At 40.8% G+C, this 26,622-nt stretch overlaps 1 protein-coding gene across 2 annotated transcripts; it reads right to left on the reverse strand.

The window, feature by feature from the left end:
- Window positions 1-586: 586 nt before the first annotated feature.
- SPTY2D1 (SPT2 chromatin protein domain containing 1) lies at window positions 587-21,862 on the reverse strand. Of its 2 annotated transcripts, XM_062000109.1 has the most exons (7): window positions 21,750-21,862; window positions 10,689-10,803; window positions 8,073-9,245; window positions 7,551-8,006; window positions 6,591-6,747; window positions 5,887-5,964; window positions 587-3,887 (listed from the first exon to the last, which is right to left on the reverse strand). In XM_062000109.1, the coding sequence occupies exons 1-7, from the start codon at window positions 21,807-21,809 to the stop codon at window positions 3,791-3,793; spliced, it is 2,136 nt and encodes a 711-aa protein (XP_061856093.1). In that variant the 5' UTR covers window positions 21,810-21,862; the 3' UTR covers window positions 587-3,790. The 2 variants fall into 2 exon arrangements, with proteins under 2 accessions (XP_061856093.1, XP_061856092.1); XM_062000108.1 differs by having other exon boundaries at window positions 7,551-9,245.
- Window positions 21,863-26,622: the final 4,760 nt, after the last annotated feature.

Below are 26,622 nucleotides of genomic sequence, written 5' to 3' on the forward strand. Positions count from 1 at the left end.
ACACCACATTCCAAATGCAGATTAAAGGCGATGGGCACACTTGTGGCTGTTACCAAATACACATAACCGCCAAACATATATTATGTCACAAGCCTAAACTGCATGAGATGCCCAATGATTTTTACATCTCTGAATGCTTAAGTGACTCCATTAATTTTTCACACCTTCTTGCTCGCCGCATAAGAACAAAAAAAATGATTCTTGGAGAACATTCAGCCTGACACTGTTGTACACGACAGCTTGGAGGATACCAGAAAGCTGAGAAATCTTCCATAAAGTAAACCAGGGAGAAATAGCAGTAAAATGTTTAATGCCTGTAATTTATTGTATACATACTCTGCAGAACTTCTATGCATTTGGTGTGTGCAAAAGTATACACTTCCTCAACAGCACCAGAACACAGTTAAGCTACGTACGAGTTTTTAACCTGATTTGTCACATTGTGTAAAAAGACATTGTGCACAAATGATATCCCCAAAGGAAACAAACCATTTGCTAAAACTATAAGCACCCTTATTCACATACTAACACTTTGATATTGCATCACACCCACTCACCAAAATAAATACAAGTACATTCGTCACAATTTAAACACCAGTCTCTCCATATATTTATTTTCTGACATGTTTTGGTCTCCAGAAATATGCTATTATCTAGAAATATGCATCAGCTACTAGATTAATGTTACAAAATGCAAAAAAAAAATAGAAAATTAGTTTTCCTGGACAATATTTTGGGCTTTACACAAAAATAAATCCAGATTTCCATAGAGATATCATATACTTCTTGAAAGATTTTTATTTTAAAGCACAGCACAGAGTTGCACACTAAGGCTTCCTGTGATATGCGAAACCCTGGCCTCCAAAAGACATCGCTGTAAAGAGAAATACAGCTCAAGTGTAAATACAAGACATTTTCAAAAAGTAGTCATTGATAGAAAGTGCCCTTCATTTGATTTAGCATTAGCAATAAAGAAGTAGCTACTGTAATTGTGCAATCAAAGCCAGACCTGGAAGGGTTTTAAGAAAAGTACATCATTTCACACTATCATGTTTAAGAATATGGAATCTGAGATAGCAGAAACCAACCAATCTTTTTATACTCCTACATTCTTTTTTTTTTTGACACAATTTAAAAAGGCACATTTTCAAACAGTGAATTAAAAGTTTAAAAATCAAACCAGAATTTCATGAAATACAATTAAATCTTTAGTGTCACATCTGATCCTCAAACCAATATAAGTATTCTTCCAGCTTTTCTCGACCTCAAATTCTGATGCACTTTGGGCAAGTACTGAAGTACTCTCATTAGATTAATACTATTTATCTGGCAAGCAGCAGGCATGTTTTATGGATACAAGGTCAGGCGTCTAACAAATTTACGTTCTTCCTAGCCAATTTACAAATACATAGCAAATGCAAAACATTAAAAATCCAAACATTTGTACAAAATTTGAAAACCATTAGCATCCCATGCCAATTGTGAGAAAGTACTTCTTGAGTGTAAAATTACAAACACATCCTTATATCATTTTTCAATTGAAATAGCCAAAATTGAAACAGTGTCTTAGGGAGGCTCGCAGAGTACATTCCAGTCACCGTCTAAAGAGATAAATGACAAAGTGCTTTACAGATTAAGAAATTTAACAGATCTTGCATGGTTAAATAATCAGAAAGTGGTGAAATAATCAGGTTTTATTAAACCTATATTTATCTGAAATGCAGACTTCATTCCTAACTGAACCAATTTTAAATCAATGTATTTCTTTTGCTTCATAAGAGACTTTTTTCAAATCAACCAGGCAGGAAGTGGTTCACAGCTGATACAGCTGTCTGGGTTGACAGACCCAGAGCCTTTCTCCAGCTAAAAAGTAAAAAACCCAGCAACTTGACCATGGTCCCAGTGTTCATTGTCTCAAATGGATAACTCTAGGAACTACAATAGAAAATTTTAGATGGTCCCAATGAAGCAGAGCAAATACAACACAATTCTAGACAAGCAGTGAGGTTACACTACCTTGCATGATCTCAAGTGCAAATGCTGAGAAACAGGTTTTGTTAGTTAATATAGAAAGTTAAAAATACAGAGGAACAACAATAGTATCTTCACCTGGGCTCCCTGTCAGCTAATACTGAATTAGTTCATAGAATCTATCCCAATAGCTTACTTACGTCAGTGTTATTGTGTGGCAGTGAAATGCTGCACCAGTGACAGAAAACATCTTAGAAAGGCAAATCTGTTTTTTCTTACATTAAGTCAGATGTTTAAACTTCAGCAGCTTCCATGACCACTCCTTACGGGTTCTTTATATGAGCTGCTTCCTAGAAGCAGCACCATTAAGAATTGTCCTCTGACAGGAAATGTTCCTTTGTTACTTTTCTACAACATAATTTTTTCTTTCCCCCCCCAACAAATACTCAAAGTCTTTCTTTTACTTTTCCAAGTACTTCTAGCAAAAAAAAACCATAACAGCCTTGGCAGCTGAAGCCAGCGATACTATCACTAGAGTCCTGGAGCATGGGGCAAAGCTTGAGTAGTGACACTGGTGAGCTTTGAAGGGCAACCTGGAGAAATCAAAGTACATGCAACATCAGATATGAGCCTCAGTACAACTCCTCTAAACTTACATGAGCCCTGTGCTAATTGTAAACAAATTCAGTTACTGAAAGAAACAGTCTTTAAGTGCATAGTTATAAATAATGTGCAAATATGGGCATTAAGTAACTGAACTAACTCTCCTGCTATACCCAAGATTTTAGATTTTTGGCTTGAAGAAATTAATCACAAGAATTAACTTATCATGAAGTTGTTAATATTGAAGAGCTGCAAATACATTCTAACAAAACTTAATTCTGATGTGCTTTCTAAACAGTAAACTGAATTAGATAAATTACTGCTTCACATTTTAAATCATTTAACACATCGGATATTTAATGCAAGAAAAAACATCTGCACCATACACAATTTGTAAAAGCAGCAGAAGCTGTTAAACAAATATGAAGATCTACAGGGCAGGAAAAGAAATCCCAGGCATACACTTGAGCCCAAAAGCACAAGTAACAGACAAACACTCAAAATTCCTGCTTTCAGGATGTGTATATATCATACTGAATTAGATTGGCATTGGAATTCCAGACTAGGAAATCAACATCACCTTTTGGCCATATCTGTAACTGTACAGTTTGCAAATGACACTTTTGTGTTTAAAAGTCAGAGTGGTGGAGATTCAGATTATTTTTGAGTCCTCAAATGAGAAAATATCCAGCACTTTATTGCTTTGAACATCCGTGGCAATGGCTGAATTTACATCCAAGCTGCTTCTGTACATGATGACATTTCAATACTTTGAGGCTCAAGCTGGGACACAGCATGGGTTATAAAGCAATTTCTCTAAGTCTCAAGAAATATTAGGAACAAGAACACTATTCCTTTCCTTCAAGTGAATGCAAAACTGGTTTACTGGTACATGGGCCCACTCAGTTCCAAGTCAGTGCATAGCTAGTCAATATTTCTGCTGGCATCTTGAACCGGTTTAATCAATGGAAATATCTATTAATTTTATTCCAGCTAATATGCATTAGTGCATTAATTTCTTCATAAAAAACCAACCCTGGCAAGTATTAAAAATAAATATCTTATTTAGGTCAAACTAAAGCCTTGCTTTTCAGTACTTTAATCCCTTTAAATATTCTTTTGTCTTCTACCAAGCAAATGGAAAGTGAAGTAGAATAAGAGATGTATGGAGGCAGAGGGTAGCAGAAACATGAACAAAGTCAACACATTAAGTCAGTTAACGTGTCCTCAGCTTCTTGGACTGTCTCTTGCGTTTTAATTCTTCCTCTTCCCGTCTCAATTCTTCTAAGTCCTCCTGAACACCGAGTCTCAAGCTGCCAAATAAGATGAAATTCTTTACACACTGCTACTCAAGAAACATGAATTTCACCAGTTCAATGATCAAATTCTCTCATTTTAGCAAGAACACAGCTTGAAGAAATCAAAATTTGAGGGAAAAAATATTTAAAATGTGTTAAAAAAATACAGATTGTGAAAAACCCCAAGGTTTTAAAAAAAGGTCATTTTTAACCAAAAAGCTGCTGAAACACATCCATCCATTCTTGCCAACGTAACTCTCACAAACCAGTCATAGCAGCACTAACTTTCATCAGCTTCTAAGAGCCACCTAAGCCTTCTCCCTTTGTCAAGGGAGAAAATGGAGATGTCCAACAGTAGAGGAGCAAAAGACTGTCTTGTAGTTCCATTCGGATATACCATACCACTCCATCTCAGTCCACCTGGCTGCCTGACTGGTGAACAGGCCCATGGAAGAGCTTGCTAGTATCCCATGTTCTAGCTAAGTCCCCGCATCCTTTCTGCAGCTTCCTAGAAGTCAGTGTTGAAAATGGTATTTAAAACAGTATCTGCAATCACTGATCTCTTCTTCAATAAATAAAGGCTGGATAGTCTTGCTGGTTTGTTGCTGGGAATGGGTGTGTCAAAATTACCATTCCATGCTCAGCTGCTGCCTCATTTGCAGCCTTAACAAGTGCATTTGTACATCCATAGTTCCTTATGAAGCAACGTAAGGCAGCACATGATAATGGGGATTCAACTGTTCTGGTCTAAACTGCTCCAAAACAGGCTACAAAATAGATTGTATGTCTGAACAGGCAAAGCAAATTCATCCCAATTTCAGGAAACTGCAGACATTCAAATTAAGACTAGGAACAAACAAACTGTGTTACAAAACTGGCTTGAAGCATAATTTTTAATTTCAGCTTAGAAATTGACTGTAATTTTAGTGGGCCTGCTTGGTTAGAGCAAGTTCCTTGTTTCAAGAGTCGCAATGCTTTTGATCAAACTCTCAGTGGAAAGCAACTGAACTTTGAAAACAATTAAACCCAATTTTACTTAAGTTTATCTCCTTTTATGCTGCACATGTAGTTCAAAGTTAGCCAGGCATTCACCTCTGCAAAACTTCACTCTATGTCTTCAACAGAGAATTCAGTCAATAGCAACATCACTATAAGCTTCCAGCTGTTTCCTCAAACTCCATTTAACAGACTATAGCTTTGCATGATCTGCAGCTATTACCCAGGAGCAAGGAGGAATAAGGACACTGACTAGAACTTCAAAAAGATATGTTTCCAATGCTTAAGGCACCTTCTGAATAACTATATAAATTTCACTAACAAAAAAAAAAGTAACTCTGTATATTCCACTATTTTCCATTACCTATAAAAAACTCTTTACTTTCAAGACTTATTCCACCAGCCATTAAAAACCCAAAAGAAAATTAGGCGATGAACATCAGGTTTTATAATAGCAACATAGGAATTGTGCAGGTCTAAAGGTCAAAGCCAAGGGTACAAGCCAACATGAAAATATAATCTTCATATATACGATCTTCTGACACCAAAAAGTTGGTTAGAGTACTTTGTGTATATTCCTGTGTATGTTTAAACACATGTATACAGATAAAAACAAGTAAATCTCCTTCCAGTCCTCAATCTAGCAGAACAGCATAGTGCTTGGGACAAATTGAAGGAATTAGCATTTCAACTGAAATAGAAATTATTTTTAAAAAGATTTGTGAGCACAGATTGGTTTTGGTTTGGTTGCTTTTTTTGTTTGGTAAGGTTTTTGTTTGTTTGTGGATTTTTTAAAGTTTCTTTTTTACAAATGAAGTTTGTGATGCATGAGAAAGAACATAGAAGTTTTATTTACTGTACTCATCATTGTCTGGCTGAGTTCCATCTTTATCTAAGCTTTCTTATTAAAAAACCAACACTTATTCTGCTATAAAAAACAGCAAATATCCACTCTAACTTAGCCCCATGACTTGGGCAATAAACAAACCTCCCTACCCAAGTTTAAACCCATGCATACCTCCTAGCTTCTTCTTTCTGTTGCTCTCTCCAGCTGCTCTCCATGTAACGTAAGGCATAGTCACTTTCATCTTTGTATCTGGAAAATAATATTAGTTTTCAGCACACTAAAAACACATGATAATGTACAGCTGAGTTGTGAATTCACATCCCTTTTTAGAAATGATTACCTCACCATACACAGATTTTGATCATTTGAAAGAACTGAAGTTATAAGCCTTTAAAATACTTGCTTTCTTATATTGTCAATAGGGAGGTAATTAAAGCCAAATAAAAGCCTTCATTTTCCAGCAGTTCCTAGTCATACCAGGTTAGATCCTGTTGCAGAATAGCCATTAGCAGTTCACATTCAGGAGGCTACATCTGATGAATTCTGAAATACTGCAGACTGCTATAGAAAGTATTTTAACATCCAGTAATAGAAAAGAGCTGCTATGAATTATACACAAGACATCAAAGAAGCCAAGCCGTTTTCCAGCTATGTCCTATTGCATCAAGTGTTACTGCTCCCCAGAAGAGCATGGCAGCCAGTGGAAATACTAAAAGTCCCTTCTGCAGAGAAGCTGCTCTAATGGTAGCTAAATTTGTGCAATGCAAAACTATTTTTGGACACCAGCACTCCCCCTGTTTCCAGAAGATTTTTGTTTGTTGAACTATATTCATTTTACTTGTTCCACAATATCTCAAAATCATCATTTTTCTTACCTTTTCCGATCATAGCCAAATATCTCCCGAATATGTTTTGATATTTCTTCTTGGGGTTCCCCTTCATCTTCAATGAAATCATCCATTTCAGAGTCATATTCATCATCATCATCATCTTCTATTTGTCTCTTGTAGCCAATTGGTGGTCTTCCAAGACCTAAATGACAGGGGAGTGAAAAAGAAAATCATTAATTCAGAACTTGAATGCAACATTCATTTAACAGTGCTTCTCCTAGCTATACTTCGGGCACAGCCATTCTACAGTGCAGGGCTTCAAGGTGAAAAACTTCTGCCTCAAGTTAACTGGCAATTCTCAGAAACTCAGTCAAAGGAAATATTTCCTCTACACCGTGCTACAGAACATTATGTATCAGTATCACCAACTGGATCCTGAGAAAACTACCAGAGAGAAGTCTATTTTCTTGTTCAGGTTGTCTAGGCACTTGCTTAAGTCCACGCTGCTTGGTCCTGTTCAGAAACACATTTTTAGAACTGCTTGCTAACCAATAAGGTGAATTTGCCATAACACTTAAATATCAGTCACAGGTTTGCTGCATGGTTTTAACTTTCGTGTACCACTTCAAGCATCTGTTGTTTCACGTTTTATGAAATTTTAAAGACAAGGCATAATTAAGCAACACAGGAAGCGAATCCTTCTATTCCTTTCCTTCTAATGGCATTTGTATACCAACCTCCATCACAGCCTGCTCAGTTTTCTTTCATGTAATACCTCACATTCCAGGCCTGTATTTCAAAGAATACATAGGTAAAACAAATAAAAAGTTGCAAAGTGAAAAGAAGTATTCTACTGTTAAATGCACTCTTTAAAGTTAAATACGGTATTTTATCCTAGTCTTCCTAATTGCATCTATAATTGTCAAAGACCCTCAATAACATCAACTCAGATAAACAAAACACAAACAAAAAACAAACAAACAAATTTGCTCTAGAACTTTATACCTGGTGGATGAAACACAGGTCTGTGGCCTTGAAAAGATCTCATTCCATTTATCTGTCCATTGCTAGGTCTTGTGACTAGGTTTTTAGAAGAAATAGTTTCTGAAACAACAGTACACTTGGGCTTTGCAGTTGCACTCATGCCGCTGCCTGGTCTCCCAGGGCCAGCGCTTGGGCCAATGCCTGGCCTTCCTGGTCCTGTTCCCAAGTTGCTGCCTGGTCGCTTGGCTCCTGGGCTTGGACCAGTTCCTGGCCTTCCTGGTCCTACTCCCAAGGTGCTGCCTGGTCGCCCAGGGACAGCATTTAGGCCGATGCCTGGCCTTCCTGGTCCTGTTCCCAAGCTGCTGCCTGGTTGCTTGGGTCCTGGGCTTGGACCAGTTCCTGGCCTTCCTGGTCCTGTACCTGTGCTGCTGCCTTGTCGCCCAGGTCCTGTGCTTGAGCTGCCAGCTGGCCTTCCAGGTCCCGTGCCTGAGCCACCACCCAGCCGCCCAGGTCCTGTACTTGAGTTGCCAGCTGGCCTTCCAGGTCCCATGCCTGAGCCACCACCCAGTCGCCCAGCTCCCGTGCTTGAGCTGCTGACTGGCCTTCCAGGTCCTGCGGCTGAGCTGCTGCCCAGTCGCCCAGGCCCTGGGTTTAAACCACTTCCTGGCCTTCCAGGCCCCACACCAGAATTGCTACTGGATCGCCCGGGTCCTGCACTTGAGCCACCACCTGGATGTCCAGGTCCTCCTTTTCCCAAGCTGCTGCCTGATCGTTTTGCATTGGAGTTGATTCCATGCTGAAGGGCTGCAGCATTCCCTGATTTTGTATGGGCAGGCTTTTTCAGGCTGGATTCTTTAGCAGATGGTAGCCTCTGAGCCCCATTGGCCGCTGGTTTTGAGGGTGGCACATGAGAGCTTGTGCCAGACTTTCCAGTACCATTGTTGGATAATTTACTATGACTGCTACCAGTAGAACTTTTTAAGGAGCCATTTTGTGAAGTTTTTTCCATTTGATCAAATCTGGAGGAAGATGATGACCGTGAGTGTTTTTCAGTCAGTGCTGGTGCTTTGGATTTCTTATCAGTACCACTCATAGAAGAAGACAGACTGCCTTTTGGTGTGGAATGTTTTTCTACTGAGCTTTTGTTAAGTTTTGCATTTACAGATTCTTTCTGAGAAGTCACTTTTTTTGAAGAGCTGGGTATTCCTTTATTCTTAATCTCCTTCTCACTTTTCTTATGCGTTTCCACTCTTTTGTTTTTGCGTTCCAAATACTCCCTCTCTCTCAATTCCTCCGCTGTTCTGGGTCTCTCTTCTACCTTTTTCACTACTTTTATTTCCACTGGTTCGTATTGTTTTTTTTCAGCAAGCCTTAAGAGCTCTGCAAAGTTCAGAGGTGGTGGTGCACTTTTGGGAGGTGCCTTTGGTTTCACTGCAGCTTTGGATGGTTTCTCTTCATATTCTTCTTGCTCATGCTCAGATTCAGTCTGACTGTATTCCAGTTGCTCAGTTTCATCTTCTGTTGCATACTCAGCCTCTGGGGCCTGAGCGACATTCTCACAAGTCCTCTTCTTTTTAGTCTTCTCTTCAACAGGAATGCCATTATAGCCATAAAAATTATCCTTTGTTCGTGAGGCCATAGCTCTTGCCTTTCTGTCATGTTTCAATTCAATACGTCTAGCCAAGAGTTGTTCTTTCTTTCTTTTTTCTTCCAGTGCTGTAAAAGAAAACAAGGAAAAAGTTATGGAAAAAGACTACTTTTAATATAAATTTCTTCCAAACAATTTAGAACAGTAATTTAAGTATATCTGTTCAACAGCTGTTCAAAATAAGACCAGGAAAGTGATCCGAGGTCTGCCAACAGGGCAAGGTAATCCCCCTGCATCAGCTATTCTGGCGAACAAGATGAACAATTAAGTCAAATGCTACTATTGCAAAACCCACTAAGGTGATTCAACTGAAGCACCTCTCCAGAATGCTATGCAAGCTATAGAGAATTACTGTGTGAGGAAGTTCAAGACTCTTAGGGGATCTCTGGGTACTGAAAGAAGTTCTGAGATTGAGCAAGAGAATTTTTAGACTGTACAGAATTTGCTATCAGATATTTAAGGGAAGATAAGGAAAGAGAGGGAATCAAAGAGTCTTGGAAAATAAGAACTAGAAAACAGGCTGAGTGCATGTGCAGAGGTACAGGGGAGAGACAGAAGCAGACAGCCACATTTATGTGGTAGAATCCTGTGCTTTATCTCCACAGTCTGTCCTGTATTCTTATTGAACTGTTTTTATCTATTTTCTACATAAATATGCTCTATCTTTAGTCTGTGTGAGATCTACTAAAAAAACTCAGGTTGAACCAGCTGGTGAATAGGATGAGAGATCTGAATGCCAGATATTAGAGAGACTGAGGGAGTGGGGATCAGACTTGGGAAAGGCATCAATTCCTAGAAAATTGATTCGGCTACTCATGGTTTGGATGCCTGTAAAGGCACCACCCCCCGCCTGCTATTCTGCTGTCCAGGGCCATTACTGTGCAGAGTGAGTGTGTGTGCATGCCTTTGTGGAATTCATGCTCAGTCTTGCTTCTGCCTGGACCTGCCAGCAGAGATAGGGAGCAGGCTCATGATTGGCCCAGGACAGGAATACTCTGGGCCATCCAGTCTGTCAGATTTGGTTACCTTTAACAACACATTAACATCAGATGCAATGCAGTGTTAATTTATTCTATAGACTATTTAAAGGTGATATAATGCATTGGAAAAACTTGCTCATTCAAATCCTCTGCTCTACATATTTAAAATTCAAACTGCATTGATAGGCAAGAGGATTATGACACAACAGGAACTGTTACCATTCTTTGACATAGATAAAGCTTTTCAAAGGTAAGTTACCCAAAGTCCAGATAGTTCCTTGCAATCTCTCTTCACCACAGCTACTTGTCCATCCCCAACAGTAAATGTGACCATAGCTGATGAATATTTAACTCCTTAGGAATGCATGCAAACATCCCTAGTCCTTACCAGTCCTGACTTTCCGTCAGCATCAGTTACGTGTATAAATTCCAGAAATGGATTGTGTAGCTGTATTTGAAGGAGCTTTGAATAAGGTGACAAAGCATCAGTCAATGAAAGTCTCTTATAGGAAATATACTTTTGACTGTTACCTTTTTTTCTTTTTTCTTCTTCCTGCCGTCTCAGAAATGCTTGCACTGCTGCAGATGCTACACCCTTGACTTTTGGAACCTTTTTGGGAGGACCAACAGCCAAACTGTACCTTTTCTGTAACAAACAAAGAAATTATGTCAGAAAAGTTAAGAAATGTAAAAATCTGAAAAGTTTCCAAACTTGGGCTGTTTAGTCTAGAAAAGAGGAGACCGAGGGGAGATCTTATTAACATTTACAAATATCTAAAGGGTGGGTGTCAGGAGGCTGAGACATCCCTTTTTTCTATAGTAGCTAGCAACAGGACAAGGGGTAATGGGATGAAGCTGGAATATAAAAAGTTCCACTTAAACATAAGAAAAAAACCTGTTTTACTGTGAGGGTGCTGGAGCAGTGGAACAGGTTGCCCAGAGGGATTGTGGAATCTCCTTCCTTGGAGGTCTTCAAGACCTGCTTGGACATGTTCCTATGTGAGCTTGCTTCTGCAGGGCGGTTGGACTAGATGATCTCTAAAGGTCCCTTCCAACCCTACTATTCTATGATTCTATGAAAACTGAGGAGTTGCATAGCAGTCTTGACTTTATGCACAGAGACACAATGAATTCCCACTGAGTTATGATGGATACTTGACTCCTAGACACATTTTGGTTTAGGCTGACGATGGAGCAACAGGCCTCATGGTCTTGGGGTGAACTTGTGAGCTAGAAAGCCCCTGGCTCCTGTACAAGGGAGTGAGGGTGTATACAGAAATATTTTGAAAGGTTGTCTCAAATCCCAAAACTGCAAGATAACTCAAGCACAGAACAAGATGCCAGACTAAACCAAAGTCATCTATCTTGTATATGCTTGTGACTAGCAACCAACTACTTCACTCTATAAATATTCCTATCAGGACAGCCCAAATCTGAGCTGTTCCCAAACTGCAGCTGGACTGCATGCCAGGTGACTCTCCCCTTGAGCAGGGATGCCTCTCAAGTTTAGAAATTCCTTATCTGAGACTAAGAGAGACTCCTTTACCCAAGGTGGAGATGCCTTTTATCTGCAGCAGAAGCCTGGTAGGTGACTGATAACTTGCTGAATTACCATTATGAAACATTACTAATCCATGTAGCTGTTCACTATTATTATGAACATCATATAGATAGTTCCATTAGGCAACCTATTGACAAAGTCCAAGACTAAGATTGGATTAAGTCACACTGAGGCTCCCCAAAAGGAGTTTAGAAAGCAAAGGGATCTACTCCTGAATCTTGTGAGTCGACACAAGAGTCCTCCTTACACTTTGCACCTCTGGTCTGTGTGAATCATTCCAACTCAATTCTAAGCCATTTTTCTTCGTGTTTCCTCCATGAGACAATTAACAAGATGACCCTTGCTATTAAACCTATTGCATGATGTCAAACCACTGTCATAACTTTTATTAAATTCCATCAAACTTATTGAACTCTGTCAAATTATTAGTCTATCTCAATAAAATATGTTGCTGCTTCTCACTTTCGAGCAAGGTGTATTCCACTCCTCTGCAATAAGAGCGCACTCAGTTTTCTGAAGGAATGAAAAGGAAACCAGAAGACAGGTAGGAAAACCAAGAGAAATGAGTGAAATTCACTAGACTGAGAAGGAATGCAGCAGCTGCAGCAGTAATGGAATAAAAATATTTCAACTCAGCCATAGCCTTTGACCAAGCATGAAAGAAAAGCAGACTGCAGCCCAAGCTGTCAGTCTGTTCAATTCCAGACAGCATGTTTACAGGTTCACTAGGGCTTTCAGCTCTTTTGTGGATGCTCATTTCAGTTTCAGGTTACCTGATTCAGTGAAAATAAATAAGTCAACTCAAAAAAATGGAATTACTCCAAAAGTAAGTTGGAAGTGACTTCATCAGTATAATTAGTAGGTGGATCTAAAATCAGTGATTGTGTTTTCAGTTTCTGCTGGAGTGATCTTAAAGAGAGGCCTATTGTACCTCAAGGATTCAGTGATCTGCATAGCAGTTAAACTGAACAGGATTTAAGGAGACCTTACTCCAGCTTTTCAGTACCCAAAGATGGGTACTTATAACAAAGATGAAGACAGACTTTTTAGTAGGGCTTGTTGCAATAAGAAAAGGTATAGTGGTTTTAAACTGAAAGAGAGTGGATTCAGACTAGATATAAGGAAATGGTTTACGATGAAGGTAGTTAAACGCTGGCACAGGTTGCCTAGAGAGGCAGTAGATGCCCCATACCTGGAAACATTCAAGGTCAGGTTGGATAACTGCTCCAGTTGAAGATGGCCCTGCTCATGGCACGGGGTTGGACTAGATGCTATACAACTCAGGGTGCCAACAGCTGAACAGACGTAAAGTTATGTATGCCATCCCCTTTTTTCCTTCTCCTGTTATATTCAAGAAATGTTATTTTAAGCAGTACATTAAGAGTTGGAATGTCTTTCTTACTGGGATCTGTAACAAACACTTGCACTGGTGTGCTGCATCTGTTCAGATATGACTTCTCATAAATGTACCAGTTATCAGATTGGGCTTTGTAATGACAAAATGGAAAGAAACAAAGGACTTCTTCCCACAAATCAAACAGAGAGGGGAAAAACAAAACAATGAGAAAGATAGAGACATTTGCAAAGATAAACATAATAGAAGTCAGTTAAACTCAGAAGCAGATGCAAAGCAGAATACATTTAGGGAAAAAAAAGGTCCCTGAAATCTTTGAGGATTTTTTTTTTCTAATTTCAGTAGTAACACAATAAATTATAACCTAAATCAAGATCTTCCACATGGAAAGTTAAGATCCTCACCAAACGAAAAAACTGTGAAATACAATCTCAAACAAAACCAGTATCAGTAATATAAGTAGCCACACAAATCAGTACTCCCATAAAAATCTTCATGTCCTCCTATAGCTTTATGAAATTTAACTAAAAAATCCTGAAGTATTTGGTAAAGATACCTACATCCAAATGTTTTGGAAGTAATAATCAGTCAAGCTAGTAGCAGAATTCCCTATAAAATTCAGCATCACCCAATGGAAACCTCTGTTATAATTTCCAATTCATTAAACCAGCAGCACATGACTAAATTCTTGGATTACTTTAATTACTAACATGTAAATCCATACATTATCTTGTGTATACACACATTAAGCAGCAAGGTTCAGAGAATTATTTCTAAAATGCAGCCAAAACTGGCTCCAAGAAGGAAGCTACAACACCAGCCATTTGTAGCCACCTTTAGTAATTTCTGAGGTGACTAAAACAAAACTACAAAGATACACCATTCGCATACATTGCAGTAGCAAAACCTGACATATTGCCTCATTGCTGTAAAGACCTACTACATTCAAGCTCATTTGCCAAGATTCACCTTTGTGCAAAGTGAGTTTACCACCATCTGAAAACTGATTCTGTAAATCCTTATCACTTGGAGAACTCCAACTCTGAACAATTTTTGGTACTTACAACTGAAATTTGATAATTGTAGCTAGGACTACTCAAAGGATAAGATGGTAGCTGGAGCAGGGTCCCTCTCTTCCGGGAAGCCGAGATCCTTCCCTCCTCAAATTGAGGTGTGTACACCAAAAGTATTGCATGACCTAATTGTTCAGGAAATCTGAACCATGATGCTGTATTGACTCTCAGTTTTTGCTAAAGTGTATCCATGGTTCAATGGCTTAAATCAATCTGGCATGGTCCATCTAAATGGGAACAGATAGAGAGGCAAAGCTCTATCAGTGAAAAGCCTTTCAGAAAAAGGTTGAAGCACATTAGTATCTTAGAAGCACTTGAGGTACTCTGTAGTATACTTTTCTTAGCAGAGTAGCTATGTAAATTAACTTCCAAAATTAAACATGTCACCTTTTGTCATTAGTAATCCGATTTTGCAGTTTGGTTTAAGTATACAATTTCTACCTACTTTTAAAAACAGCCAAAACAGAGGATTTTCAAAACAGAGGATACACTTGGACTCAATCTCAAGGGTCTTTTCTAACCAAAATAATTCCATGATTCTGAAAGAGTTTTAGGCCTAAGGAACACCTCTGAAAACTGAAACAACAGGGATAAATGAGGATTGATACACTTTGTTAGGAAGTTGATCTATCTTGTTAGGATGCTTTATAAAGAATTAAATTGATGGGAAAGTAGTTTTCAGGCTTTGTTTTGCAGCACTACAACCAGCAGTCCCATCCAGAGGTAGGCTGGTAAAGCAGCTTGACAAACATGCTGTTTTCTCACTGCCACTAATATGGCCAACTGTGCAAAATTCAAGGTCTAAAAGTCTTCCTGTCAGTAGCACTTCTCAATGTTGACTTACAACTGAAAACATAGTTCAACAATTCATAAACAAATATCCATTTTCTGTACTGTGAATCACTACAAAAGTTTTGTTCACCTTCATTTAGAAATGGCATAGAATAATGAGGTGTAGTTCTTTTGAAAGCACAGAACCATGTAAATTTTCCACAACCACTGATAGGTAAACCAGACAACATAAGTCAGGGCATACTGCTAATTTATCATCCAAGAAGCAGCTGTGCTAGCCTGGCTTTTTATAGCTATTGCCAAGTTGGTTAAATCAACAAAGAAACAGAAATGTTTAACCTTTAAGGAGGAAACAGTTCAAGCTGTTCCCAGAGCACTGCACTACCCCACTTGTAAACACTGATTATCTCTGAGTAGCACCTAGATACCACTCTCACTCCCGAGATACATAAAGTGGACACTGTTTTACTCAAAAGAACGAGTAAAGGCAGTGGAAGTGCCCTTCTTCAAATGTGCACTCTCAAGAAATAAGAAGTCTTTTTGTACAAGTAGTATTTCTTCTGAGATTTCTCATTTTTAACCTTCTCTCTGCAAATCTTGCCATAGCTACCTACCCAGTAACTGTTGCCCCCTGAATGCAGCTAACGGTGCTTTAAGAGTATGGTGGAAAGTCTATTATGGTGCAAAAATCTGATTTTGTTTTCCATTTATAGCCAGAACAAATTGTTTCAGTGGGCTATCTAACACACAAAGTTATGTGACTGACAAAATAAGCTGATTTTTCTTTGAAAACTATAGCTCAGAACAAAAAGATGACTTTTAAAAAGATTGGTATATGGTAAATATAAAACACCACCAGGCTGTATGTGCCTAGACAGTCACACACATGCATACTGACTTGTGAGGGATATAGGTCTCAGATTTAGTCTATAATACATATAAACAAGACATTCATCCCTCAAATAGAGTGCCAGTGTGTAGTTGCCCACCTTGGCTGGCAGGCAGGCTCCAGGTCACAAGTTAAACTGTGCAATATGCAACCAAAGTATTGCTCTTAAATTAGTTTCTTTAACATGTGGCACACAATCCTGATACAGTTGCAGGTCTTTTCATGTCAGCATAAAAGTGTCAAATCTCAGACTTTAAAATAGATTCAATAAAATAATTGTAAAAGAAAATTGTAATGAAGTCCCAAAAGGCCTACACCAAATACTAGACCCAGACGCAAGCAGCAGAAGTAGCATTGCCTTTGATAATCAATATTTACACAAGTAGCAATGCAAGACAGGAGTGATCAATTCTGCCAAATCACTTTCTCAAGCAGAGCACCCATGCAACTCATCATTTTGGCTATGGGCTTACATATGCAATGTAAAGGCAACTCCCCTTGTGCTATTCAGTATGGGCAATTTGCAGAGGTTTTCACAGAATGGGTTGGGGTTTTATTAATTTGGTTGTTTTTCCATAGCAAGTTGTGATTCTTGTACAATGTTACAACACTTGTCCTGTTCTTTATTGTTCATCAAGACATGTAGCCTTCAGTAGCCATGTGCTCCACCCTCCCCCTCTCCAACCTGACCTGACCTGTATTTCCACTGAAGTGTTAACTACCAGCAGTGGTTCTAATGGATGTGTGTGGCTGTGTGTATTCAGGGAAAACGGACAGAACCACAATAGCCAAGGGCTAATTCAAGCAATGTGCCCACCTAACTACAGTACTGGGCAATGTCTGACAAGCCAAATTTAGAAGAAACTAACATCTGTAGTTGATGTGTAAATGACTAGAAGTCAGTTACTTTATCCATAAATAGTGGACAGTCCAAGGTCTGTTGAGTTCTCCTGCCTGGCAGCAGGCTGCATGCTAAAATCTCCCCTTGAGTCTCTCAAGGCTACTCCTCAAGGCTGAGAGAATCCTTATCACATCGCATACTTGGTAAGTCAACTGGAAACAATTGCACTCAAACTTTCAGATCTTAGCTAAGAGATATAAAGGACTGATTTGGCATATTTAGACATAAACCGTTGACCAAGTCTGAATCCAGCTGTGCCTCAACTCACATCCGAGGAGTTTAGAGGGCAAGGGGGTCCTTTCTGAACCTCATGACTGAACAGGAGGGTTTCCCTGACAGTTTTTTCTGGCCTTGTCCTCTATGCAGTAAATAATCAAGCATACTTGCCATAGAATCTTGTTAAACCATTGTCATATTTTCCATTGAATTTTGTTATATCAATACACCCTACTGTTCCTTCTCTGAGTGAAGTGTGTGATTCCATCTGGGACACCTTCTCCAACAGCGAGTGCCTGTTATACCCTGAATAATATTTAGGGTATAATGCTGGTACATCACTAATGATTCATTCATCCAATTAAGCCACACATACATCGTTGTTTCTGTTACTCCTCTGACAATGTCCTAATACTAGTTCCTCAAAAGGCAGCTTTCCAAACAGTATGCAGTCATTTGTCAACCACCCAGGGCTCTCTGCTATCATCCAGTGCCCAAGGCCTCTGCTGCGGTCTTATCACCACTCACTCTGCAGACACCATGCTCTGGTTACCAGCAGCACACTCTGCAGTTAGCGTTATGTGCACGTATTCTAAGAAAGTCTTTCTCAACTACAATTATCAATATACAGTTATGACAAAATAGATGGTAGTTGCAGAGCATGCTTAAGTTTGTTTTATCCTCTTCAAGTTCTAAAATCCCCTACCAAGAAAATGGCTTTGCAACTTTGACTACCGGCTCATACTGTTCTCATCTCCAAAACCAACTTAAAGTCATACAGTTTACTCCTAAAAATGCAAAAATAAGTTTAAAATTTCACAACTGTTATCACAACACTCAATTTCAAGCACTAGCTGAAGTTTCTCCTGCTAAATGTTGCTTCTTAGGATTAAAAAAAGGAGATAACTTTAAAAGCAGGCCCACCTAGATCAGGTCACACAGGAATGCATCTAGGTGGGTCTTGAACACCTCTAAGGAAGGAGACTCCACACCCTCCTTGGGTAGCCTGTGCCAGGGCTCCCTCACCCTCATAGTGAAATAGTTTTTTCTTATTTTTAAATGGAACTTTTTGTGTTCCAGCTTCATCCCATTACCCCTTGTCCTGTTGCTAGGTACAATAGAAAAAAGGGATGCCGCAACCTCCTGACACTCACCATTTATATACCTATAAATATTGAGATCCCCCCCTCAGTCTCCTCTAGACTAAACAGCCCCAGTTCCTGCAGCCTTTCCTCATAAGGAAGATGCTCCAGGTCCCCTGATCATCTTGGTGGCCCTGCACTGGACTCTCTCCAGCAGTTCCCCGTCCCTCTTGAGCTGAGGAGCCCAGAACTGGACACAGGACTCCAGATGAGGCCTCATCAGGGCAGAGCAGAGGGGGAGGAGAACCTCCCTTGACCTGCTGGCCACACTCTTCTTGATGTATCCCAGAATGCCATTGGCCTTCAGTTTTAGAGACTGCAGCCAGTGCTTTCAAGTGCCTGGAACTTAACTATAATATTCAGTGGAAAAGCTCTCTTTGCCCTTTGTCATCTTTTCATATTACAGACCCTCAGTTCTCCTCATGTTGATGCTAATACAATACAAAGCATTTCTAGGCTCTGCTTCGAGACAAGTTTTAACCACATAATAAATGCATCTGCATCAAATTAATACAGGTCTGTTTACCACAGCAGTCTGTACCTCACAGCCATTCCCATTTCTCTCACAGGGCTTCTCTAGCCTAGAAGTAAATGCTCAGGAGGATGTAGGTACAATTTCATGGGTGGGCTCTAACTCACAGTCCTCTGAACAGAGACTCTGGGATTCTCCTACTGTTTAATTCCACAAGTACTTATTTTCTGGTAGATACTTTATCAACTTCACCTTCATCTTATAAGGATGCACACTAACCATCTATAAATCTGACTTAAAATGGGACCTCAGCCAGTGTTGACGTGGATGACAGGCTGTTTCAGTTTTGGGTCATTTCTTTGTGGTCAAATGCTACTCTGTATACATTCATCTTAAGTTTTGTACACCAAAGGTTCATCCCCCCCTTAGAAGGAGAAGGGAGTTACTTTCTAACAAGTTACTGATGACAATAGAAACAAGGTAAAACTTCAAAAATGGCTTGGTTACAACTACGCTCAGTTTCTTAAAAAATGCAATACAATTTCATACTTGTAATACCTTCCATACAAACATCTCAAAGTGCTTTACCACAGACATTATGCCATGTAAAACAGTATACCAATTTCACCAAAAAGAATGATGTAGAAACTAAAACTTAACAAAATCAAAGTCTCATAACTGGTATCACATCTAACCACGATCACGTTAGAAAGCTAACAAATTGCTAATATGAGCACAGTGACAAGGTATATACACACAATACTGAAGCCCTTACAGACTTCACGTGAGAAAAACTGGGGCTCTTCAGCCACTGCTATGAAGATTATTAGCAATACATCATTAATAGCTCACACACTAGTTCATACAGATACTGTTTCATTTAGAAAAAAACCTGATGCATCTCACAGGGCACCGAAAGGCTGATCTCAGCAATGCTCCTTTTGGACCTGGATTTCCACAGGGAGATGAACAAGCAGATCCGTTTTTATGGGGACATGATGCAATACCCGTTTCATGTGGGTCCCTCTTATGGTATAAGATCATGTTATTTCTTAAACAGAGCTTTTCTATAGCTTCTCCTTTTAAGATATCTATACTACTTGTATGTGTCACTCGATTTTATGTTACAAATAAGAATGGAATATTTAGTTTAGTGCACTGTAAAGGTTATTTTAAACTTCTCCAAAAGAAATTCAGAGGATATGTCAATTAATGCAGAAACATTTCTGGAAACCAGTTAACTTTACAGACTAGGAACTTTTGCAGCTATTCTGTTTGATATTTTCAATAAAAAATATTTAAGACTAATGATATTATTCTTAGATAAACATATTTTATGTAGCAGTGTTAATCTAATGGAGTTACTTTGATTGATGTCCACTGATCAGAAAACCTGCTCAGGCCCTCTTTTGAAGCCAAACAACTGCAGGTGACCTCAAGCAGTGACAAGCACAGCTTAACTTTTACATAGATATGACAGTCGACTTGACAGTCAAAAGCTACACCACAAACACGCTACAACAGCAGGAAACCCACTTCAGCTATGGATTGAATTGCACTCTCACTCCATGAGTTAATTGGGTAAGCAAATCCTGCCTTTTCTAAAAAGAATAATGAAACTCTCATCCATTGAGTGACAAGTAGGATTGCCTCCCTCCATCATCATATCTGCAACAGAGAACATGGCAGCTATTTCATCATGGTTTAAAACTACTTGTGACAAAAAAACCCACTGTCATAGTACATTAAAGCTGCATGAGAAAACTAAGAAGGTAAAAAGAGTTTTTAAGCATCTAAAGCAAAGACTACAATAACCCAGTGCAATTTAGTGGAACAGCTCGTTTTAAGAGTCATAAACCAGACATTTAAATACCTGAAAGTATTTATGTGTTTTGATATTTTCATATTAATGTTGCAAACCAGATTTCTAGGCAGAGTCAGAGATATTAGATCAAGCTAAATATTAAAGAGTGCATTTTATGAGACTTTAAAAATATGATGGAATCTGACAGATTACACCTAACTGCCATATGGTTGATACATATTAACAAGTGGTCACATCAGTGAACATAACCAAAGTTTTACTAGTAATGTAGAGAGACTGAGATACTCTCAATTCCACAGTGTCTCCATTTTAGCAGTGTCAGAACTAAAAAGTAGGCTTTTTCTGCTTTTCCCATAGTTGATGCTGAAAACAACTACTCCTCTCATTTACAGTGGTTTAAGTGAGCTAATTATAGAAATAAAACTCTGGCATAAAGAACAGACAGGAAAAGTGTTTCCCTAGCCGGTGGCTAGCAAAGAAATTTTTTTGTCCAAATAAGCATACATAATTTATAATTTGGGTCCTACTGAAGGAATGAAACTCAGTAGATACATGGACCAAAAGGCTACTTTTCTACTGCTGGATTTCATGCAGCTAAGTAAATGGGTTATTTCCTATCCTATCAACATAAAACTAGTAGCTTGAGTTAAAACCCAAACAGCTGAAATGCAGACTTCAGAATGATAGTCATAATAACCCAAATAATAATAATAACACCAACCATCCTCATGTAGTTGCCTCATGGCAACTTAGCAATGGATAAAAAGGTATTGGACAAGGCAGCACATTGACCTGAAACTTGTCATTCTTTGTCTCCGACCTGTATTTGAGACGTGGCAGACTTCTGTTTTCAGAGCAAACAAAAGGACTTATCCGACTTTTAACCACATCTACTGCCTGCTCCTCCACCACCGTTTTCGCTCAGCTGCTGAGCAGACCGGCACAAACCCCGGCTGCCCCTGCCGGGCTCCGAGCGTGCGGAGACCTGTTGACAGACGGAGCCCCGCTTCACTGCCCCGCACGCAGCTGCCTCCCCAGCCCCCGAGCGCGAGCACCTCCGGCCGGCGAGACGAACGGCTCGGCTCCACTAGAGACAGCCGGCTCCGCGAAGCGGCCTCCTGGGGCGGGCTGCCGAGGCCCCGGGCAAGAGCCGCTATGCTCCGTCAGCGGAACGCGGGGCGGCCGGGCCCGGCAGTCCCCGTACGGCCCCACGCGGCGCCGAGCCGCCGGCAAGCGCCCCGGGAGGCCACCGGCGTGCGGGCAGCCGCGGGCGCAGAAGCCCCAGCGGCTCCCACGGTCACCGCGCCGCGGCTTCACGCTCCAACGCGCCCCTCTCCCCCCTCCAGCCCCGGCGCCGCCGAGCTCACCGGCACCGAGTTCAGCCCCTGCTGCTCCGAGGCCATCACGAGAATATTGCGGAAATCCATGGCTGGCCGCGGCGGGGGCGGCGGCTGCGGCAGCCGCCTCGCTCCCGCTCCCGCTCCCGCTCCCCCCTCCCCGCGCCGGCCCCGCGCCCGCCGCTCCGCGCCGCGCCGCTCGGCTCCGCTCGCTTCCGGCCGCTGCCGCCTACCCTTTATATCACCTCGCCTCGCGCCGGCGTCACTGCGCGCGCGCGTCACTTCCCCTGTGACGGGCGCCTCGCCCGGGACACGCGTCCGGCGGCGCGCGGAGGGGGCGGCCCCGCACCGGCGCGTCTGTGGGAGCGGCGGGGCCCGGGGCTCTCCTGCCGGGCCGCTAATAAGGGCTGGCCCCGCCCCGCCCCTCCTGTAGCCCTCCGGCAGCCCTCCGCCGCTGCGGCGCTGCGCCTCAGCCGGGCTTGTCCCCTCGGGCTCCTCGGTTTCCTTCAGAGAAACACCCGATCCGGGCTCGACAGAGACGTGTGCCCGCAGTCCCACAGCCGTTGCTACTTTGTTTCTTTGGGTTTTGGGTTTTTTTTAATAGGTGAAGTTTGTGGGGTTTTGAAGGCGAAAAACTATTCGGGGCGAGGGCCGGTTGCCCCGCCACCTGCGCCCGTCTCTCTCGCATTCTCTCTGCGAGATCAGCTCAGCTGCCGGGGGCACGGCGGCCAGACAGAAACACAGTAACGAGGGAGCGATATTAAGTTTCTGCAGCGTTCTTCCTTCACTTACCAGGCTTGCAAAACGATGCCTGGCTTCCCGGGATATCACAGCTGCAGTAGCAGTGCGTTCCTGGCTGTGCAAACGGCATCTGTGTCTCCCAAGAGCAGTGCTGACCTCCGCAGCACCCGGACAACACGTTCTTGATGTCTTCAAATACTTTCCCAACTCTCTGACAACCTGGAAATGTTCCAGAACACTGCTGTCCGGAGACTCTTCCCTCGCATCAGTTGTCAGCTCCTATTATTGTTATCCAAGATCCACCTGACAAAAGTTCCTCTACTCCATGCTGCTTCTCGTAGAAACCCAGACACTGAAAAGAGCCATTCCCCCCCCCCCCCCTTCATTTTATCTTCCTTTAACATAAATGATTTTCTATCACTGCTATTACTAGACCACACTTCACCTTCGGTTCCTCCAGATTCCCGCTTTTTCCAGTCTCCCTTTGCCTCTTCGTTGCCATCACTTTTTCCATATCTGAAATTCCTTTCTGAGTGAAGCTGTAAGGCATGTTGCAGTTGAGTGTAAAGAGTGGCCCTAACTGAGGGGCAGAAGAGGACAATTTATTTGAGTGCGGCACTACACCAATTTACTGGTGAGGCTTCTGCAGTTCCTGCACTACAGGAGAGCTGATGTTATTTCTGTATTGCTTGCTCTGCTGTCTCTATGTGGCACTATTCTAGGCAGGGCAGTCACTCCTGATCTCTCACTGTGTTCTCCTGGGCCACAGTCTTGATTTAACCCCTTGTCCTGTAAGAACTTAATAATTCTCTCTCTCCTCCTCTTGATTCTCATCTCCATAAGATACTCACTGACTTTGACTTCTGACTCAGACCTAGATCACCTCTTCTGGTTTCCACCTTCTTTAAATTATTGCTTTCTTTAAATATCCAGCCTAAGTATTTTTAAACGTTAAGACTTCCTAGTCAAACTCTCTTCACAGGCAGTGAGTAGTTTACCAATTTTTCTCTCATTTTTGGCAGTCTTTTACCCACCATGGTACTGTCACAAAGGATATGATGTCATTTTCTGGTAGTCTCATCTGCCACCCCGTTGCTGCTGTGGTGTTTCTTTAATCAGAATTTCCCTGCTCCATCTCGAATTTCTTGTATCTCCACTGGGCCCTTCCTTGAGAAGCTTTTGAGTATGACTCAGATTCCTGTATAACAACAACAACAATATTGACAGAGTGATGATTGTTGCTCTTTGGCTCTTATGTGTCTATGTTAGAGAGGGCGAGAATCCTTGGCTAAATGCAGTCTTTATTTTGCTGACTGCAATACTGAACATGAGTAGAGAAAATTTCTCCCAGCATCTAAAAGAGGAGTTAGGACAAGGCCAGGGGATGGCATTTAGAAACCTTTAATCATGAGCGTTACTTTTTCCTGTATGTGACAATACTGCAAATATCACATGTCCTTCAGTAGCATGGATTTGTGTCTGCATCAGGGTCAATGGGAGAAATAACAGCACTGTGTCAATGTACGCTGCAGGCACTTCATGGGGAAGCAGCAAACGATGCTGAGCCGTGCGAGGATTCCCAGATTGCACCCATGGCACTTAACCTAGATGTAGTAAACATTACATGTCAGTGCAGTGCCTTGATGCAATCCAGTCTCTTTTTCTGGCAGATGTGCAAAAACAAAGGGGAACCTCTGTGCCATGTATGCCTAAAGCTCTGTCCTCCCTGTATCTTAAATCACTCCCCAAATTGTGTTCACTCTTCATCATCTTTGCATACACTTGCAATGGGATTAACTGATCAAGACTAGGCTTTGCAGGATGCCCAAACACAGCTAGTTTGTCAGCAGCAAGAGAAGAAACAAGTTTTGTGCTTTTAAGCCAAGCAGATACTTCTGTTAAATAAAAGACAAAGTAGAAAATGGTCATTTTTCTTTTTGTAACTATCTGATTCTACACGTTTCATTTCAATTTTGCTTTGAAAGAATTGTCAAAGTCCATGAATGTAAGCCTACATCTTCCAGAAAACCAAAAGATCTCCCAAGAACATGTAATTCCTGCCTCTGAAAAAGTTCAGATAAATTTATTGGTTTTGTGTATACTTTTCAAGAAATTAAGCTTTATTTTTATTAAATACCTTCACATTAGAATATTACTTGGGATTAGAACTGTTTAGGAGAGACTTGGAAAACATAAGGTGATATTCTACCAGAAAGTGTCTTCATTCCAAGTTTGTAATCAGCTGTATTCAGCAACAGCTTTTTGCCCCAGCCATGCACACTTCAGGCGTGTGACTAATCCTATTAACTTGAAGTGTGTTTAAGTGTTTAAAGGATTAGAGTTTTAATTACAGGCCATCTGCAGAGGTCAAATATCAAAGGCAGTTCAGAGCTTGAGTTTTAGCATTTTCTGAATGAGTAATATTTGTGTGAGCTTTCCTTTTGTCTTTCCAACCTGTATTCTTTCTGCAGTAAGTTAAATGGGTGTTTCAACATAGCCTTTATTAAATAAATCAATCCAATGTCTATCAGACAGGTCTCTAGATCCTTGGTCATTTACACATTAGCAGAGCTGGCAGTATGCACCCAAAAGAAGCAAAAGGGTTTCCAAAAGGGCTTGGAAAACACATGTTTGAATGACTCAAGTTCGCATAGCATGGTGCCAGTCTACATCACAGCTGTTTCTGATTGGAATTATTAAACACTAAGATTTTTTTTCCCCCCTGATGATATATTAAACAGAAATGGAAAGCAAGAGTTTTGGAGTGATAATTAGCTGTCACTGACAATGTAAAATTTAGATATTTAATTTACATGTCTAAACTAAGATGTCTAATGATCTTAACATCTAACTTAGATATCTAAATTATGACCTTTGACTCCAAAGAGGAATACCAGAAAATTGTTGCTTTCCTCCCATTCAAAGCAGGATCAATTGTATTTAGGTGATTTCTGACAGATACTGATCCAATTTGTGCTTGAAAACTCAAACCCCAAGGCTGTCGTACACCATAGTTATGTCTCTTGGGTTTTTTTTACCTGCATCATGAGAAAGCTGTTTCTAACACTTAACCCAGATTTCTATTGACCACTGGGCCTTTTCAGAGCAGATTTTGCAGGGGGGTTGGACTAGATGATCTCTAAAGGTCCCTTCCAACCCCTACCATTCTATGATTCTATGATTCTATGGTTCTATGATTTAGGGCTTCCCTCCTGAGTCTCCCCTTTCTCTTGGGAATGCCACTCCAATTCCTCCAATGCTTCATTATCAAACCTCTAATTCTCTATTCTAGCCAAAGGAGAATAAAATACTTCAACTGAAGATTTACTAGCCCCACGCATAACAGAAGAATAGCTTCATTTGCCTGGCAAACCTTTTTTTACAGCCCCTGGTGCTATTTGCTTTTTTTTTTTTCGTAGTGGCATGGCTGAGTCCTGCTTGGTTTGTGATCCCTGCTATCCACCAAGTCTGTTTATCCAGTGATGCTATTAGACCAGTAATTCCACAACTGGCATTTGTCTTCTGCAGAGAGTAAAAGCACATCCTTGGAATCATTCCCCCCTAAAACTTCTCAAGTTCATTCAGATCCCGTCCCTATCCTTCAATGCTTCCTGCCCCTCCCAGCCAGTGGATTTGGTAAGCAAGTTGTCTGTTCTGCCATCCACATTATTTAGGGAAAACATCATCGGTGTTACAGAGATGCTTCTGCAGAATTGTGCTGGATGTGTCCATCCAAGTTAACAGTATACTTTTGCTAAAGACTCTATTGGTCCAGTTGACACCCAGCTGTGTCCTCATCCATTTGTGTTTTTCTGGACTTTCTTGTGAGATGGATGGCTGTGTGAGACAGTGTTAGAAGTCTTTCTGCCACCAAGATATCTGTCATCTATGGCTTTTCTTATCTGGCATCTGTACTGGAAATGAGCTTGTTTGACAAGATTTATTCTAGACAAAGTAATCTCACTGGTACTAATTTCTTTTCTAAGTATTTAAATGTGTCAGTGGAGTGATAGGTCTAACTCAAGTAGCTCATTGTTTAATGGCTCAGCTGGTCACAGAATGAGTATAGCCTCTTAACAGAGCAATTCAAGCTAGACAAGCTAAACTTGGTGAATGTGAATTCCTCTATAAATGATCTAATCAGTCATCTAAAAAGCATATA

This window comes from Colius striatus, chromosome 7 (genome assembly GCF_028858725.1).
Source record: "Colius striatus isolate bColStr4 chromosome 7, bColStr4.1.hap1, whole genome shotgun sequence".
In the NCBI taxonomy this organism is placed as follows: Eukaryota; Metazoa; Chordata; class Aves; order Coliiformes; family Coliidae; genus Colius; species Colius striatus.

Bases quoted from the DNA above. Each gene is read 5' to 3' on its own strand.
- SPTY2D1 (XM_062000108.1), bottom strand. From the start codon at position 21,809: ATGGATTTCCGCAATATTCTCGTGATGGCCTCGGAGCAGCAGGGGCTG. The intron at 10,804-21,749 runs GTGAGCTCGGCG...TGTTTGTTACAG, and splicing joins AGGGGCTGAACTCGGTGCCG to AAAAGGTACAGTTTGGCTGT. The intron at 5,965-6,590 runs GTAAGAAAAATG...ATTATTTTCCAG, and splicing joins TTTGGCTATGATCGGAAAAG to ATACAAAGATGAAAGTGACT.